The sequence below is a fragment of the Rhincodon typus genome, chromosome 1, assembly GCF_021869965.1.
Source record: "Rhincodon typus isolate 14 chromosome 1, sRhiTyp1.1, whole genome shotgun sequence".
Classification (NCBI taxonomy): Eukaryota; Metazoa; Chordata; class Chondrichthyes; order Orectolobiformes; family Rhincodontidae; genus Rhincodon; species Rhincodon typus.
In genome coordinates this window covers 1,827,389-1,846,457 of record NC_063332.1, presented here as the reverse complement: position 1 = coordinate 1,846,457, position 19,069 = coordinate 1,827,389, and the positions used below count along the sequence as shown (strand labels likewise).

Below are 19,069 nucleotides of genomic sequence, written 5' to 3'. Positions count from 1 at the left end.
CCCATCAACCACCACCCTCTGTCTTCTTACAGCTAGCCAATTTCTGAACCAAACCGCTAAATCACCCTCAATCCCATGCCTCCTACTTCTGAGATCTCCCCTATACCTTCCTCCAATCACCTTAAAATTATACCCCCTCGTAATAGTCATTTCCGCCCTGGGAAAAAGTCTCGGGCTATCCACAAAATCTATGCCTCTCATCATCTTGTACACCTCTATCTAGTCACCTCTCATCCTTCTTCACTCCAATGAGAAAAGCCCTAGCTCCCTCAACATTTCCTCATAAGACCTGCCCTCCAGTCCAGGCAACATCCTGGTAAATCTCCTCGGCACCGTCTCTAAAGCTTCCATATCCTTCCTATAATGAGGCAACCTGAACTGAACACAATACTCAAGTGTGGTCTAACCAGGGCTTTTATAGACCTGCAGCGTAACCTCCCGGCTCTAAAACTCAATCCCCCTGCCAATGAAAGCTAACATACCATACAGCTTCTTAACAACCCTATCAACTTGCGTGGCAACTTTTGAGGGATCTATGGATATGGACACCAAGATCCCTCTTTTCCTCCACAGTGCCAAGAATCCTGCATTCAAATTCGATCTTACAAAATGAATCACTTCACACTTTTCCACGTTGAATTCCATCTGCCACTTCTTTGCCCAGCTCTGCATCCTGTTAATGTGCCGTTGCAATCTGCAACAGCCCTCCACACTATCCACAACTCCACCAACCTTCGTATCATCAGCAAAATTACTAACCCATGCTTCTACTTCCTCATTTATAAAGATCACAAATGGCAGAGGTCCCAGAACAGTCTCTGCGGAACACCACTGGTCACCAAGATCCAGGCTGAATATTTCTATTGGACAGCCAAATTTCCTTGAATCCATGCCTCCTTACTTTCTGAATGAGCCTACCATGGGGAACCTTATCAAATGCCTTGCTAAAATCCATACATACCACATCCACTGCTCTACCTTCATCAATGTGTTTTGTTGCATCCTCAAAGAATGCAATAAGGCTTGTGAGGCATGACCTGCCCCTCACAAAGCCATGCTGACTATTTCTAATCAAACTGTGCCTTTCCAAATAATCACAAATATTATCTTTCAGAATCCTCTCCCATAACTTGCCCACCACAGAAGTAAGACTGACTGGTCTGTAATTCCTTGGGTTATCCCTATTCCCTTTCTGGAACAAGGGAATGACAATTGCCACCCTCCAATCATCTGGTACTACTCCAGTGGTCAGTGAGGATGCAAAGATCATCGCCATAGATGCAGCAATCTCTTCCCTCGCTTCCCGAATAAACCTTGGGTATATCCCGTCTGGCCCAGGGGACATATCTATCCTCATGTTTTTCAAAATTCCCAGCACATCCTCCTTCCTAACATCAACCTGTTTGAACATATCAACCTGTTTCACACTGTCCTCACAAACGTCAAAGTCCCTTTCACTGGTGAATGCTGAAGCAAAGTATTCATTAAAACCCTCCCCTATCTCCTCCGACTCCGTGCACAAGTTCCCTCCACTGTCCCTGACTGGCCCTACCCTCACTCTGGCCATCCTCTTGTTCCTCACATAAGTATAGAAAGCCTTGGGGTTTTCCACAATCCTCCCCACCAAGGTTTTTTCATACCCATTTCTAGCTCTCCTAAGTCTATTCTTCTGTTCCTTCCTGGCTACGTTGTAGACCTCAAGGACCCTGTCCAATCCTTGCTTCCTCAACCTTAAGTAAGCTTCCTTCTTCCTCTTGACGAGATGTTCCACATGTCTTATCATCCAAGGTTCCTTCTACTTACTATCCCTTCCTTGCCTCAGTGGGACAAACCTATCCAGTACTTGTAGCAAGTGCTCCCTAAACAACCTCCACATTTCTGTCGTGCATTTCCCTGAGAACATCTGGTCCCAATTTATGCTCTGCAGTTCTTCCCTCACAGCATTGTGATTCCCCCTCCCCCAATTAAATACTTTCCCATACCGTGTGCTCCTATCCTCTCCATGACTATAGTAAAGGTAAGGGAGTTGTGATCACCATCACTGAAATGCTCTCCCACCGAGAGATCTGACACGTGGCCTGGTTCGTTTATCTATGGAATTCCTTGCCCAGTGAAGTAGTTGACGCTAATTTAGTAAATGCTTTTAAAAAAAAGGTAGATTTTTTTTGAACAATAAAGGAATTAAGGGATACAGTGAGAACGCGGGTAAGTGGATCTGAGTCCACGAAAGGATCAGCCATGATCTTATTGAATGGCGGAGCAGGCTCGAAGGGCAAGACGGCCTACTCCTGCTCCTAGTTCTTGTGTTCTTTTGTTCTTATGTTCTTACGTTCGTTGCCAAGCACCAAATCCAATACGGCCTCCCCTCTAGTTGGCCTATCTGTATATTGAGTCAGAAATCCTTCCTGGACACACCTGACAAAATCTGCTCCATTCAAAATATTTGCGCTTAGGAGGTTCCAGTCTATATTAGGGAAAATTAAGTCACCCATGACAACAGCCATATTAGAACACAGAACAGTACAGCTCAATACAGGCCCTTCAGCCCACGATGTTGTGCCGAACTTTTACCCTAATCCTAAGGTCTATTTAACCTCCACCCCTACCTTATACTATCATCCATATGCCTATCTAATAGCCGCTTAAATGCCCCTAATTAGTCCGACTCCACTACCCTCTCCGGCAATGCTTTCCACGTCTCTACCCCTCTCTGAGTAAAGAACCTACCTGACGTCTCCTCTATATCTACCTCCACTCACTTTAAAACTCTGCCCCCTCCTAATAGCTACATCCACCCTCGGAAAAAGTCTCTGGCTGTCCACTCTATCTATACCTCTGATCGTTTTGTACACCTCTATCAAGTCACCTCTCATCCTTCGTCGTTCAAAAGAGAAAAGCCCTAGCTCTCTCAACCTTTCCTCGTAAGACCTTCCCTCCATTCCAGGCAACATCCTGGTAAATCTCCTCTGCATCTATTCCAACACTTCCACATCTTTCCTGTAATGAGGTGACTAGAACTGGACACAATGCTCCAGATGTGGCTGAACCAGTCTTTTGTATAGCTGGAGCATAACTTCACGGCTCTTGAACTCAATCCCTCTATTAATGAAAGCTAACACACCATACGCCTTCTTAACAACTCTATCCACCTGGGTCGCAGCTCCAAGTTCATCCGCCTTATTTCTGATACACATCGGCACCAAAGACATAGCTAAGAAACAGGATGAGGACCTGAAATTGGTTATAGGAAGTTAGGATGGAAGCTGAAAGCCAGGACGAGTAGAGTAGTAATCTCAGGATTATTATCAGTGCCACGGGCTAGTGAGGCTAGAAACAGAGAGAGTGCGCAGCTGAACATGTGGCTACAGTGCTGGTGTAGGAGGGAGGGCTTCAGGTTTGTGGATCATTGGGATACCTTCTGGGGAAGGTGGGACCTGTACAGGAAGGACGGGTTGCACCTGAACTGCAGGGGCACCAATATCCTGGGTGGGAGATTTGCTAGAGCTCTTCGGGAGGATTTAAACTGGTTTGGCAGGGGAATGGGAACCGGAGCTTCTTCAGAACTGATGGTGGCTGGGAAAACGTCAGTTTATCTGCAGAAAATAGGGAGGTGGGTGACTTAGGGAGTAAATGATAGGGTAGAGCCCAAAGAGACAGAAATACAGTTGGACAGACAAAGGAGTTGCTAACGATCAGGCTGGGAGAGTGAGTAGTTGTTAATGGGGACTGTTAGTGACTAACAACAGGGGGTGTGTAGTGGCAGGCTACGTGGTAACAAGGCCTGGTATGTGGGGTGGGGGGGCTGGGACATGGGAGAGTTTAAGCCCTAAAATTATTGAACTCAATATTGAGTCCGGAGGGCTGTAGGGTTCCCAAGCGGAAAATGAGGTGTTGTTCCTCCAGCTTACGTTGGGCTTCACTGGAACACTGCAGCAAGCCAGAGACAGAGATGTTGGCCAGGGAGCAGGGTGGTGCGTTGAAGTGGCACGCAACAGGTAGTTCAGGGTCTTTTTTGCAAGCAGAACGTAGATGTTCTGCGAAGCGGTCGCCAAGTCTATGCTTTATTTCCCCAATGTGGAGGAGACCACATTGTGAGCAGCGAATGCAGTCGACTAGATTCTGGGAAGTGCAGGTGAAGTGTTGCTTCACCTGGAAGGTATGTTTGAGCCCTTGGATGCTGGGGAGGGAGGAGGTAAATGGGCAGGTGTTGCATCTTCGCCGGTTGCAGGGGAAGGTGCCGTAGGACTGTGGCGAGGTGTTGGGGGTGAAGGAAGTGGGGACCAGGGTGTCCCGGAGGGAACGGTCGCGAAAAGTTAACTCTGTTTTCTCCTTCACAGATGCTACCAGACCTGCTGAGCTTTTCCAGCAACTTTGTTTTTGTTCCTGATTTACAGCATCCACAGTTCTTTTCGTTTTTACTTCTTGCGTTAAAATAGACACACTTTAACCTGTCGTACTGACTGCAACTTTGCCCTATCAACTGCTTATCCTTCTTCACAGACTATCTGCACGCTGTATCTGCCTGTACACCAGCTACCCCATCCTCTGATCTGTAGCTCCGGTTCTCGTCCCCCTGCCGTTTTCCTCAGTACACTTTCTCTCGTGATATTTATTGTATTTGTTTCTTCTCTTCCTTATGCTCTTAGGTTATTTAGGAATTTTGGAATGATATTTGTGTCTTCTGCTGTGAAGATTGGTGCAAAGTATTTATTCAACTCCTCTGCCATTTACTAGTGCCCATTATTATTTGCCTAACCTCATTCTCTGAGGGACTTGGCTTCTCTCTTTCTTCTTATGTATTTAAAGAAGCTCTTGCTGTCCATCTTGATAGTATTTGCAATTTTTCCGTCAAAGTTTACTTCCTCCCTTTTTCTAAATTTTTGTTTGACTTTTGTTAGTTTGTAAAACTTTCCCAATCCTCTTGCTTACCATTAGTTTTTGACATGTTGTGTGTTTTTCATTTCAATGTAAAGCTATCCTTAACTTTCCTGGTTAACCATCATTGACTCCAATATCTTTTTGTAATCCATGCAGACCAGGTGAAATATCCTGACTATGTGATTGCTTGAAGGGTCACAGTGATTTTTTTAAAGAGCTGAAAGCAGGGTGTGAGAAAATCTGTACCAGAAATTTCAAGTATTGTGCATTACCAGAATGCTGTATTTCATGTCATTGTCATTCTGACCTGTCTGGTAGCATGGAGAGGCTTAAACAGAGAAATGGCAGAGAAAGGTGAACCTGTCATCACTGCGAACACAGTCTCTGTACTCACCAGGTCGATTGTATTGGCAATGTCAATCATTCTTCGCACCACAGCTCCTCTGTTCCTGCCCAGATTCTGATACTGGAAGGAAACAAAATTGTTGGTGCTGACTCAGTGAATTGAACAGATCAACTCAGACTCTCCATGATCACACACATTCTCCAAACACTCCCCAAAATCTTTTGGACTTCTCATCATCCTGCACGCCTTCTTCAGTGGGAGGGTTAGACTTACAGCTTAGAAGCCCTACAGTGTGGAAACAGGCTTTGGCCCAACAATTCCACACTGCCCCTCAGAGCATCCCACCCAGACCCATCCCCCATAACCCACCTAATCTACACATCCCTGAACATTATGGGCAATCCACCCAGCCTGCACATCTTTGGACTGTGAGAGGAAACCGGAGCACCCAGAGGAAACCCACACAGACACGGGGAGAATGTGCAAACTCCCCACATACAGTTGCGTGAAGGCAGAATTGAGCCTGGGCCCCTGGTGCTGTGAGGCAACAGTGCTAACCACTGATCCACCATGCCACCCACAGTTTGAGATCACAGGTTGAGGCCACTCACCTATTTGGCCTGTGCTATATCTTTGAAGCAGCTATCCCACTAATATCATTTTCCTGCTCTGCTCCCATCGTCTGGCATTGTTCTCTCCCCCTCACATATTTGTTCAGCCCTTCTTTTGAAAGGTAGTATTGAATCTTTAACCAGTACCAAAGCTATGGGAAAATGGGAGTAGTGCAGGTAGTAGCGTATACTTTAGCAGTGCGGATTTGATGGCTGGATGGCCTCTTCTCTGTTACGCCCTTTCACTTCACATACAGCACAAAGCAATCGAGACTGAGACTGCCATGACAGAGGAATTCCTGAGCTTCCTAACACAGGTAAATCACCAAAGCTCAAACAGGAAACAGAAAGCTGCCAAGGTGAACTTGTGCTGACTGAGTACGTGAGCTCGGTATCCTGACAAGACAAAATGGTAGGCGGAATGGATGAAAATTGATTGGCAGAATAAGCTGGAGAAGCTGGGTCCTCAGTGAGTGGATACACGTGCTACATTTTTCTGTCTGGCTTGCATCACAGGTCGCTGAAGGAAATGAGTGTACGCTGGCAATGGAAGACCTTGGCATAATGTTCCAATCTGCCTCAGATTCCTCAGGAGGAGAGCTTGGAGGATTGGAGACAGCCAAATGTGATAATCGCTTTCAAACATAGGGTAAAAACTGTGCTTGTTGATACAAGCAGTCGGTTAATGTCAACAGAGGGTAAAGTTTAAAGTACAATAATCAGGGAAAGTAAATGAAGAGAAACCAGACAGATGTTAGTCAATTACAGAATACATGGGCATTGTCTGGAAAATCATTTATATGCTGAAAATGGCAATGTAAAATTCTCTGCTGACGAGCTTGGTAGAAATGAAAAATGTGACGAGTTTTAAAGTAAAGTGGATGGTCACAGTTAAAAACAAAGATACACAGTCAGAGAATAGAATGAGGGAAGAAGAATGTTCATATTTCTTGATAAAGAGCCATCAGAGACTCTCTAAGCTGAATGGCCATTTCTGTGTCAATAACTTGATAAATTTTACATCTGTATCCCCGATGGTGAAGCCTCTCATCACTGAAACTTTTCTTCCTTATTCTCACTAACAAAATTATCCATAATTTTGAACTCAATCATGAAATGATTGTTGATTAAATAAAAATAACATTATCTGTTCCTTGGACAACTATTTCAGCTTCCCTCCCCTGAACACCAATACTCCACCTGTGGCCGAGCCAGTGTTTTAATAACCTTTCTGTATGTTTCCCTTTAAGGAAACAAGGAAAGAAACAAAGATAACAAGGTGCAGGGCTGGATGAACACAGCAGGCCAAGCAGCATCATAGGAGCAGAGAGGCTGACGTTTCGGGCCTAGACCCTTCATCAGAAAAGGGGGAGGGGAAGGGGGTTCTGAAATAAATAGGGAGAGAGTGGGAGGCGGATAGAAGAGGGATAGAGGAGAGGATAGGTGGAGAGGAAACAAACAGGTCGAAGAGGCGGGGATGGAGCCAGTAAAGGTGAGTGTAGGTGGGGAGTTAGGGAGGGGATAGGTCAGTCCAGGGAGGACGGACAGGTCAAGGGGGCGGGATCAGGTTAGGGTAGGAGATGGGGGTGGGGGTTGAGGTGGGAGGAGGGGATAGGTGGGAGGAAGAACAGGTTAGGGAGGCAGGGACGAGCTGGACTGGTTTTGGGATGCGGTGGGGGGAGGGGAGATTTTGAAACTTGTGAAATCCACATTGATACCATTGGGCTGCAGGGTTCCCAAGCGGAATATGAGGTGCTGTTCCTGCAACCTTCGGGTGGCATCGTTGTGGCACTGCAGGAGGTCCAGGATGGACATGTCGTCTGAGGAATGGGAGGGGGAGTTGAAATGGTTCATGACTGGGAGGTGCAGTTGTTTATTGTGAACCGAGCGTAGGTGTTCTGCAAAGCGGTCCCCAAGCCTCCGCTTGGTTTCCCTGATGTAGAGGAGGCCACAATGGGAACAGCGGATACAGTATACCACATTGGCAGATGTGCAGGTGAACATCTGCTTGATGTGGAAGGTCTTCTTGGGGCCTGGGATGGGGGTGAGGGAGGAGGTATGGGGGCAGGTGTAGCACTTCCTGCGGTTGCAGGGAAAAGTGCCAGGTGAGGTGGGGCTGGAGGGGAGTGTGGAGCGGACAAGGGAGTCCCGGAGAGAGTTGTCCCTCCGGAAGGCAGATAAGGGTGGGGAGGGAAAGATGTCTTTGGTGGTGGGGTCGGATTGCAGATGGCGGAAATGTCGGAGGATGATGCGTTGGATCCGGAGGTTGGTGGGGTGGTACGTGAGGACGAGGGGGATTCTGTTTTGGTTGTTATTGCGGGGAGTGGGTGTGAGGGATGAGTTGCAGGAAATGCGGGAGACACGGTCGAGGATGTTCTCGACCACTGAGGGGGGGACGTTGCTGTCCTTGAAAAACGAGGACAACTGAGATGTACGGGAGTGGAATGCCTCATCCTGGGAGCAGATGCGGTGGAGGCGAAGGAATTGGGAATAGGGGATAGCATTTTTGCAGGAAGGTGGGTGGGAGGAGGTGTATTCTAGGTAGCTGTGGGAGTCGGTGGGCTTGAAATGAATATCGGTTTCCAGGTGGTTGCCAGAGATGGAGACAGAGAGGTCCAGGAAGGAGAGAGAGGTATCAGAGATGGTCCAGGTGAACTTAAGGTTGGGGTGGAAGGTGTTGGTGAAGTGGACGAACTGTTCGGCGTCCTCATGGGAGTACGAGGCAGCGCCGATACAGTCATCAATGTGACGGTGGAAGATGGGATTTGAACCTGTATCCCCAGAGCAACGTACAGTGTATTACCAGTCTATTGTCATGACCACTACACCACCATGACTTCCCACTTTTGATGATTATACCAACAGCTTCACAATTTTTTAAACTTTGAAAATGTGCCCTGTGCAACAAGGTCCCCAGGTTATTCATGTGCATCAGGAAGCGCAGAGGTTCGAACCCCATCCAGTTCCTGCTGGAGGAGGCTTCACGTACCAGATTCCGATCTGCCACAAGCACCAGTTCGATATATCTCATCTCTGCCAGCACATCCCTTTCCATCTGGAGAAAGAGAAAATCTTTGTCAATTTGAGGTGAAATGATACAGTGACCCCTGACTGGGAAGGTACTAGTTAAAGTCCAATTCACATGACTCCTCCCTTTTCTCTTACACAGAAATATTTTGTCCTGTCCACTATATCTAATTCCTCAGAAAGATCCTCAGTTTGAAATTAAGAGAGGTCTCTTAATGGATTTATTACTTCCTGCTTCTTTTACATTCTTATTTTCCTGACCCCTCCCTTCTTTTCTCTTTCAGTAACAGTTTGCTCCAGCCCAGAAAACACGAGCTAACGACACAAAGAACATAGAACATAGATCATCTGGTAAGTGTGGCCCTGATCTGTATACATCAATGGGTACGAAATGCTTTGAGAACTAGGGGTCATGCATTTAAGGCTGAGACAAGGGGTGGAACCTCGAGATGAATGGCAGAATTGGGTGACCAGTGAAGTGTGGCCCATCTCAATATCAGGAACAACTTGCTCCATCTCTGATGCTTTTCATAAGTGGCATAGCAAGATTCTCACTAGGCAGCAGCAAAATGCTATTTGACAATTATTACTGCTTGTTAAAGGCCTTTGTTTTATTCTCTCATTGGACACAGTGCTGCTGGCTGGCCAGCATTTACTGCCCATTCCAAGTTGCCTTTGAGAGAGTTGTGATGAGCTGCCTTCTTGAACCTGTGGTCAGACATCTAGCAGCAGAAATGGCTATGTGACTGGTTAAGAGTCATAAATGTATTGCGCCATAGAACATAGAATAGTACGGCACAGGTACAGGCCCTGTGGCCCATGATGTTGTACCGAACATGACACCAGAAGAAACTATTCCCTTCTGCCTGCCCTTGGTCCATATCCCTCTATTGCTTGCATATTCATGTGCTTGTCTAAAAGTCCCTTAAAACACCCTTATCGTATCTGCCTCACCCCTGGCAGTGCGTTCCAGACTCCTACCACTCTCTGTGTAAAAACTTGCCCTTCACATCTCCTTTGAACTTTCCCCTTCTCATCTTAAACGCATTCCCCTAGTATTAGACATTTCAACTCTGGGAAAAGGATTCTGACCATCAATCCCAATTTTATAAACTTCTAACAAGTCTCCCCTCAGTCTCCGCTGCTCAAGGGAGAAAACTACCCAAGTTTTTCTAGCCTCTCCTTACAGCTCATACCCTCTAATCCAGGCAACATCCTGTAAACCTCTTCTCCACCCTCTCCAAAACCTCCACATACTTCCTGTAATGTGGCAACCAGAATTGAATGCAATGCTCTAAGTGTGGCCTGATCAAAGTCTTATAAAGCTGCAACATGCCATCCTGACTCTTGTACTCAATTCCCCGACCAGCAAAAGGCAAACTTGCCATATGCCTTCTTTACCACCCTATCTACTTGTGTGGCCATGTTGAGGGAGCTATGGACTTGAACCCAACGTTCTTCTGTACATCAATGCTGAGTCATAGTCAGAGTCAATCAAGTCACAGGGATATACAGCTTGGAAACAGACCCTTCAGTCCAACTCACCTATGCCAACCAGACATCCTAAATAAATCTAGTCCCATTTGCCAGCATTTGGCCCATATCCCTCAAAACCTTTCCTATTCATATACCCATCCAGATTCCTTTTAATTGTTGTGATTGTACCAGCCTCCACCACTTCCACCGGCAGCTCATTCCATACGCGCACCACACTCTGCGTGAAAAAGTTGCTCCTTAGGTCCCTTTTAAATCCTTCCCTCTCACCTTATACTTATGGCCTCTACGTTGTGGAAGTGCCAGTGTTAGACTGGAGTGGACAAAGTCAAAAATGGCACCACACCAGGTTATAGTCCAACAGGTTTATTTGAAAACATAAGCTTTCAGAGTTTCATTCCTTCTTCAGATGTCAGTGAGAGAAGTAGCATCAGACACAGAATTTATAAGAAAAAAATCAAAGGGTCATAAAACTGATGCAGTGTTGAACAGTCCTAAAATGGCAGTTAAATCTTTAATCAGTTAGAAAGGATTAATATGCAAATTCCTGAATTTCTTTCAAGTCACTGCCCCGAGATAATAAAAGGTTTTATCAATTCCCTCAGTCTACCAGAGGTGACATCCTCTGTTAGACAATGCATTTTAAGTGTGAGGTATTGTTTAGAATCGGGCTAAGTATCAACTTGGAGTCAGACTGGTTTTATTTCCAAAGTAGGAATATATAAAATGCCACATTGACTGTCTACAAATTGTGTGCTTTTTGAACAAAATTGAATATATCTGCAAATACAAATGCAAATTCACCCCATGGATTTACTTGTGTATGTGTGATGGGGTGGGGGGCGGGAGAGAGAGAGTGTGTGTGTGTGTGAGGGAGAGAGGGTGTGTGTGTGTAATTGAATGAGTGTGAGTGTGTGTGTGCGTGTGTGAGAGGGAGAGAGAGACAGTGTGTGTGTATGTGCATTTGTGTGTGTGTGCGTGTGCAGGGGAGAGAGAATGTGTGTGTGTATGAGAGACTGTCTGTATGTGAGAGTGTCTGAGTGAGTGAGTAAGTATGCGTGTGTGAGCGTGTTTGTGTGAGAGAGTGTGTGCGTATGTGTGCGTGTGTGAGAGTGTACAGTGTGGTGGGGTCACCTGTTGTGCGACATGAACCCAAGATCCCGGTTGAGGCTGTCCTCACAGGTACTGAACTTGGCTATTAGTCTCTGCTCGGTGACTCAGCGTTGTTGTGCATCCCGAAGTCTGCCTTGAAGATCCAAGGCTGAATGTCCTTTACCGCTTAAGTGTTCCCCCACTGGCACACACACATTCTCTCTCTCTCTCACACACACACACACACACACACATTTTGCAGATTTGTAATTGCAGATACATTCTATCTTGTTCAAAAGGCACACAATTTATAGATAGTCAATGTGGAAATAAAGCCAGTCTGACTCCAAGTTGATACACAGCCAGATTCTAAACAGTGCCTCACACTTAAAATGCATTGCCTAACCTAGGATGTCACCTCTGGTATACTGAGGGAATTGATAAAACCTTTAGTTATCTCGGGGCAGTGGCTTGAAAGAAATTTGTGAATTTGCATATTAAGCCTTTCTAACTGATTAAAGATTTAACAGCCATCTTACTTTTGTTCAACACTGCATCAATTCTATGACCCTTTGATCTTTTTCTTATAATTTCTGTGTCTGATGCTACCTTTCTCACTGACACCTGAAGAAGGAGTGAGACTCTGAAAGCTTGTGTCTTCAAATAAACCTGTTGGACTATAACCTGGTGTCGTGAGACTATGCCCTCTAGATATTGACTGCCCCACTCCAGGGAAAAGACCTTATCTATGCCCCTTTTGATTTTGTAAACATCTATAGGGAAACCTCTCAGCCTCCAATGCTCCTGGGAAAATAACCCTGCCAATTCAGATTCTCCATATAGCTCGAACCCTCCAGCCTTGGCAAAATCCTTTTAAATCTTTTCCAAACCCTTAGAAGTTTTGCAACGTCCGTCATATTGCAGGGAGGCCAGAATTGCATACAGTATTCCAAAAGTAGCCGAACCAACATCCTGTACAACCACAACATGGCCTACAATCAAGCTACAAGCAAGCATGCTGGGAGGTTATGTCAAGTTAGTCTAAACTCTGACGTCGGTTAAAACTAAGACATGTCGTGACCTGTCCTGTAAGCTGTGACCTCCAGTTACGTTTGTTGACCAAGTAAGGGAGGTGTCATGGTGTCTTGCGAGACACACTGGCACCATATTACCTTAACTGGAGTATGGAATGTGACTGTTTACGTTATTGTATAAACATTATGGAGTTGTTTACCAGTAAACTCCATTGGCTGGGATCGAACAGTATGAATCAGGAATTGTCAATTCATTGACTGAGTGCCAGCGAAGTTTCATGAAAGATGAACACATTTGTGGTAGAAGTTAGCAGAACAAAGCATTTGCAGGAGTGAACCTTCAAGACCAACATTTGTGAAGCACGTACCCTGAAGTTATCTTCAAAGAAAACAACGAACCACAGGCAAGATCTACACCAAGAGCAAAGTTGGCCATTTCACTCGAATTGGCGTCGTATTTGTTTCAAGCCAAACTTATAGAGTTAAAGCTCGAGTTTGGGTTAAATATGGGTTAAATTAAAGTAAGGTAAAGTGAAGTTAAATGAAATGAGTTAAAGTTGAAGCTAAGTTAGATGTAGAAAGAAGTAAATGTTCCAACGGATATGTTTTATATTGAGTATTGATGTAAAAAGAGTTAAAATAAAGAAAGGGAGGAGGGTCCTCACGTACCACCCCACCAACCTCCGGATCCAACGCATCATCCTCCGACACTTCCGCCGTCTGCAATCCGACCCCACCACCAAAGACATCTTTCCCTCCCCACCTTATCTGCTTTCCGGAGGGACCACACTCTCCATGACTCCCTTGTCCGCTCCACACTCCCCTCCAGCTCCACCACACCTGGCACTTTTCCCTGCAACCGCAGGAAGTGCTACACCTGCCCCCATACCTCCTCCCTCACCCCCATCCCAGGCCCCAAGAAGACTTTCCACATCAAGCAGATGTTCACCTGCACATCTGTCAATGTGGTATACTGCATTCGCTGTACCCGGTGTGGCTTCCTCTACATCGGGGAAACCAAGCGGAGGCTTGGGGACCGCTTTGCAGAACACCTACGCTTGGTTCGCAATAAACAACTGCACCTCCCAGTCGCGAACCATTTCAACTCCCCCTCCCATTCCTCAGACGACATGTCCATCCGAGACCTCCTGCAGTGCCACAACGATGCCACCCGAAGGTTACAGGAACAGCAACTCATATTCCGCTTGGGAACCCTGCAGCCCAATGCTATCAATGTGGATTTCACAAGCTTCAAAATCTCCCCTCCCCCCACCGCATCCCAAAACCAGTCCAGCTCGTCCCTGCATCCCTAACCTGTTCTTCCTCCCACCTATCCCCTCCTCCCACCTCAAGCCGCACCTCCATCTCCTACCGACCAACCTCATCCCGCCCCCTTGACCTGTCCATCCTCCCTGGACTGATCTATCCCCTTCCTAACTCCCCACCTACACTCACCTTTACTGGCTCCATCCCCGCCTCTTCGACCTGTTTGTTTCCTCTCCGCCTATCCTCTCCTCTATCCATCTTCTATCCGCCCCCCACTCTCTCCCTATTTATTTCAGAACCCCCTTCCCCTCCCCCTTTTCTGATGAAGGGTCTAGGCCCGAAACATCAGCCTCTCTGCTCCTATGATGCTGCTTGGCCTGCTGTGTTCATCCAGCTCTACGCCTTGTTGTCTCAGATTCTCCAGCATCTGCAGTTCCTACTATCTCAGGTCTGACACTTGGCCCAGTTCATTGCCAAGCACCAAATCCAAAGTGGCCTCTCCTCGTGTTGGTCTATCTACATACTGTGTCAGGAATCCTTCCTGAACGCTCTGGACAAAATCCACTCCATCTAAACAATCACAACTAAAATGTTTCCAATCAATATTTGGAAAGTTGAAGTCACCCATGACTACAACCCTGTGACTTCTGGGAACAGATGCTGTCAGGGAAGAGCACTATCGAAATGTGGAGATTGTTTAAGGAATGCATACTGCGTGTGCTTAATATGTTTGTCCCCAGCAGGCAGGGAAGATGCGATTGAGTGAGGGAGACTTGGTTCCAGTATCTGCCTCCCAATCTGCTCCTCCACTTCTCTGCAACTATTAGAGGGTCTGTAAAAAACCCCCAACAAAGTGACTGCTCCTTTCTTGTTCCTGACCTCAACCCAAACTGACTCTGTAGACATATCATTCTCGAACTGCTTTTCAGTAGCTGCTATACTCGCCCTGACTCGCAATGCCACTCCCCCGCCTCTTTTTCCACTCTCCCTATTTCTTTTAAAGTATCTAGATCCCAGAACTTCCAACAACCATTCCTCTCCCTGAGTTACCAAGTTTCTGTAATGGCCACAACATCGTAGTTCCAAGTCCCGACCCATGCTCTAAGTTCATCCGCATTTCTTTATTAACAACTTCACACCCTGTTGTGTCTGTTGGAAGGCTGAATACCTCATCCTCTGAATTATAAATCTGGTTCCCCACCCCCTGCCAAACTAGTTTAAACCATCCCGTATAGCTTGACCAAACCTCCCTCCCAGGATATTTGTGCCCTTCTGGTTCAGGTGCAACCCGTCCTTCCTGTCCAGGTCCCACCTTCCCCAGAATGTGCTCCAATTATCCACATAATGGAAGCCCTCCCTCCTACACCAGCCCTGTAGCCACGTGTTTAGCTGCACTCTCTCCCTATTTCTTACCTTGTTATCACGTGGTACTGGTAGTAATCCAGAGATAACTACCCTGTTTGTCCTGGACTTCAGCTTCCAACCTAACTCCCTGTACTCGTTTTTCACATTCTCTGTCCTTTTTCTACCTATATCATTGGTACCGATGTGTACCATGACTGCTGGTTGCTCACCCTCCCCCTTAAGGATCTTGAAGACACGATCCGAGACGTCACAGACCCTGGCACCCGGGATGCAACATACCATCCGTTCGTCTGTTCGCGTTCACAGAACCGCCTGTCTGTGCCTCTAACTATTGAATCCCCCACTGCAATTGCTCTCCTATTCTCCCCCCTTCCCTTCTGAGCCACAGAGCCAGACCCTGTACCAGAGACCCGGTCCCTGAGGGAGGTCGTCCCCCCCAACAGTATCCAAAACAGTGTACTTCTTGTTGAGGGCAATGACCACAGGGGATCCCTGCACTGACCGATTCCTTCCCTGCCCTTTCCTTACTGTCACCCAACTGCCTTCATTATTAGGCGTAACTATGTCCCTGTAGCTTGTTTCTATCACCACCTCAGCCTCCCGAATGATCCTGTGTTCATCCAGCTCCAGCTCCAGTTCCCTAACGCGGTCTTTGAGGAGCTGGAGCTGGGTGCACTTACCACAGGTGAAGTCAGCAGAGTCACTGATGTTGGGTCTTACCTCCCACATCCTAGCCACTGCCAGAATGTATGATTTTACCTTCCCAGCAATCCCCTCACGCGCTCACCCGACTCCCGCCGCTGAACAAATGGAGGCCGCAGACTCACAAGGTAAGTCTTTTAAACTGAAAAGCTCACCTTCCCAGCAGTCCCGTTGCGCTCTCACCCAACTCCCGCTGCTGAACAAATATAGTGGTAACAAAGCAAGTATAGTGAGAAGCATCAACATCTTGCTCTGCAGCGAACAGCATTAATACAGCCACCAGCCATCACCACCCTCCTCCGCTTGGCCAAGCTCATCCTCACCCTGAACAACTTCTCTTTTAAATCCTCTCATTTTCTTCAGGTCAGTGAGGTGGCCATGGGTACGCACATGGTTATGCCTGTCTTTTCGCGGGGTACATGAAACATTGCTTGTCCCGGTCCTATTCTGGCCTGCACCTGCAAATTGATCTCAAATATAGCGATGTATAATTGTTGCTGCTTCTCTCTCTCATCTGAAATTGGAACAGTTCATTGATTTTGCCCCTGATTTCCAGTTTGTCCTCACTTTCACTTGGTCTTTCGCTGACTCCTCCCTTTCCTTCCTCAACATCTCTGTTTCTACTTCTGGGCATAGGCTGGCCACTAACATCCACTATAAATGCACCAACTCCCACAGCTACCTGGACTATACATCCTTCTTCCTGTAAAGACTCCATCCCATTCTCTCAGTTCTTCCATCTCCGTCGCATGTGTTCTGATGAGGTCAACTTCGACAAGGGAGCCTCCGAAATATCCACCTTCTTCCTCAACTGAGAATTCTCCAGCACTGTTGTCGTCAGGGCCCTCATCTGGGTCCGAACCATCTCCCGCACTTTGCCCTCGACCCCTCTGTAACCTCTCACAGATACAATAGGGTTCCCATTGTCCTTACCTACCATCCCACAAGCATCCACATCCAGATCATCAGTCATCATTTTGACCACCTCCAGCAAGATGTCACCACCAGACACATATTCCCCTCCCTCCCCTTGTCCGCTTTCTGTAGGGACTGGTCCCTCCGGGACACTGTGGTCCACTCTTTCTTCATTCCCAACACCACCCCCACAGCCCCATGGCACTTTCCCCTGCAACCGCCAAAGGTGTAACACCTGCCCATTTACCTCCTCCCTCCCCAGTATCCAAGGGCCCAAACATACCTTCCAGGTGAAGCAACACTTCACCTGCACTTCCGACAATCTAGTCTACTGCACTCACTGTTCACAATGTGGTCTCCTCTACATAGAACATCTATGTTCTACTGGCAAAAAAGACCCTGAGCTTCCAGTTGCCTGCCGCTTTAATACACCACACTGTTCCCTGGCCAACATCTCTGTCTCAGGTTTGTTGCAGTGTTCCAATGATGCTCAGCATAAACTGGAAGAACAGCAATTTATTTTTCGCTTGGGGACTCCACAGCCCTCCGGACTCAATATCGAGTTCAATAATTTTAGGGCCAGAACTCTCCCATGCCCTAGCCCCCAGCACCACATACCAGGCCTTATTATCACACAGTCTGCCATGACACAGTATTTATTGTTATCCACAAACAGTCTCCATTAACAGGTAGTCACCATGCTAGCCAGATTATCATCCCTCCTTTGCCTAACTGTTCTTCATTCTTTGGGCTCTATCCCCACCTATAATTTACTCCTTACCCCTTTTCCCCACCCTATCGTCTGCACATAAACTGACATTTTCCTAGCTACCATGAGTTCTGAGGAAGGGTCACCAGACCCGCGATGTTAACTCTGATTCCCCTTCACAGATGCTTCCAGACCTGCTGAGATTTTCCAGCAACTTTTGTTTTTGATTCTGATTCACAGCATTTGGCAGTTAGTTTGTTTTTTTATTTGAATACAGACTGTGCTCTTTGACCAAAGCAGAGTTCAGGACATCTCCTCACTGCAAGAAGAATTTGCAGTGGGAGGGAAAGGTTTTGGTCATTGTGGTCCATGTAGCTACCAGCTGCAAGAAGGAGGCTCTGTATAAATGATGTGAGGAGCTGGCACTAAATTAAGAAGCAAATCATCAAAGGTAATAATCTCAGCATTATTTTGTTTTACCTGAGCCATGTGCAAACTGGCTTCAGGCAAATATGAAGAGAAAGATGAATACATGCCTCAATGTGACAGAAATGGATTCTGGTTCTGGACCCTGGGTAAAGTGGGCTCTGTACCGATGGAACATTCTCCACATGAACTGTTCTGGGGCCAGTGTTCTACTGAGCTGCATAACTAGAGAAGTAGAGAGATTTTAAACCAACTAGTGGGGCATGAGAACAAATTTCAGAAGATCCGGTAAATCAAAAAGTTGAGACAAGGCAGCAGAGAAAGGCATTATTATGGGAAATGACTATTTCTTATGTCTCAGACAACAACCTCACATAGCAGGCATTGTGATCACATAGTCTGCTATTATTGTTAGCCGCCAACAGTCTCCATTAACAGCTAATCACCGTCCTATCCGGATCATTATGCACTCCTTTGTCCAACTGTTCTTCTCTCTCTTAGGGCTCCATCCCCAACAATCGTTTACTCCTTACCCCCTACTCCCACCGTATCTTCTGCATATAAACCAACCTTTTCCTGCCTACCATCAGTTCTGAGGAAGGGTCACTGGACCCAAAACATTAACTCTGATTTCTCTTCAAGAGTAATGAAACCATGGATTCATTTCTGGAGTCAGTGTTTAAGACACAAATTCCATCAAGATCGACTTTCGACAGGAGATGGGGAGTTAGAAGGAAAAGGGGAACATGCTGAGTAAATGAACCTTCCATGAACTGATTGAGCTGAACGCTGTGCCTGCATGTTGTAATTTCTATATGGCTTCTTTCTTTCTGTCAGTCAATTAGTTACTGTGCTCATTACTCACCCTCTGAGAGTGCTGGAGGTGATCAGTCAGGGTTAATTCAGGGGATGGAGCTCTGACTCCACAGCTACTCGGTACTGGCAGGAGATCTTCGGCTCTGTATAACAAATGACGACCAACTACATCCCCCACAACAGGTTCAATGACATAAGTTCGATTACTGAATGCAATCACAGCACTGCAGAAAGGACAGAATGACAGAGAGACAGAAAACATTGCTTGTAGACTTTAACCTGGTGAATAAACACATCCCAGTACAGTTACACAGTGAGTGACCCTCACCCTGCTGAATAATCACATCCCAGTACAGGTACACAGTGAGTGACCCTCACCCTGCTGAAT

The 19,069-nt window shown here is 46.6% G+C and overlaps 1 protein-coding gene across 1 annotated transcript in view; it reads right to left on the bottom strand.

The window, feature by feature from the left end:
* Positions 1–19,069, bottom strand: part of LOC125483690 (disintegrin and metalloproteinase domain-containing protein 12-like) — a 191,229-nt gene that overhangs the window by 132,426 nt on the left and 39,734 nt on the right. The window contains exons 6-8 of the mRNA XM_048599959.1: positions 18,731–18,905; positions 8,825–8,890; positions 5,273–5,344 (exon numbers count right to left, since the gene is read on the bottom strand). Of these exons, the coding sequence (XP_048455916.1) occupies positions 5,273–5,344; positions 8,825–8,890; positions 18,731–18,905 (313 nt within the window). The remainder of the gene's footprint in view (positions 1–5,272; positions 5,345–8,824; positions 8,891–18,730; positions 18,906–19,069) is intronic.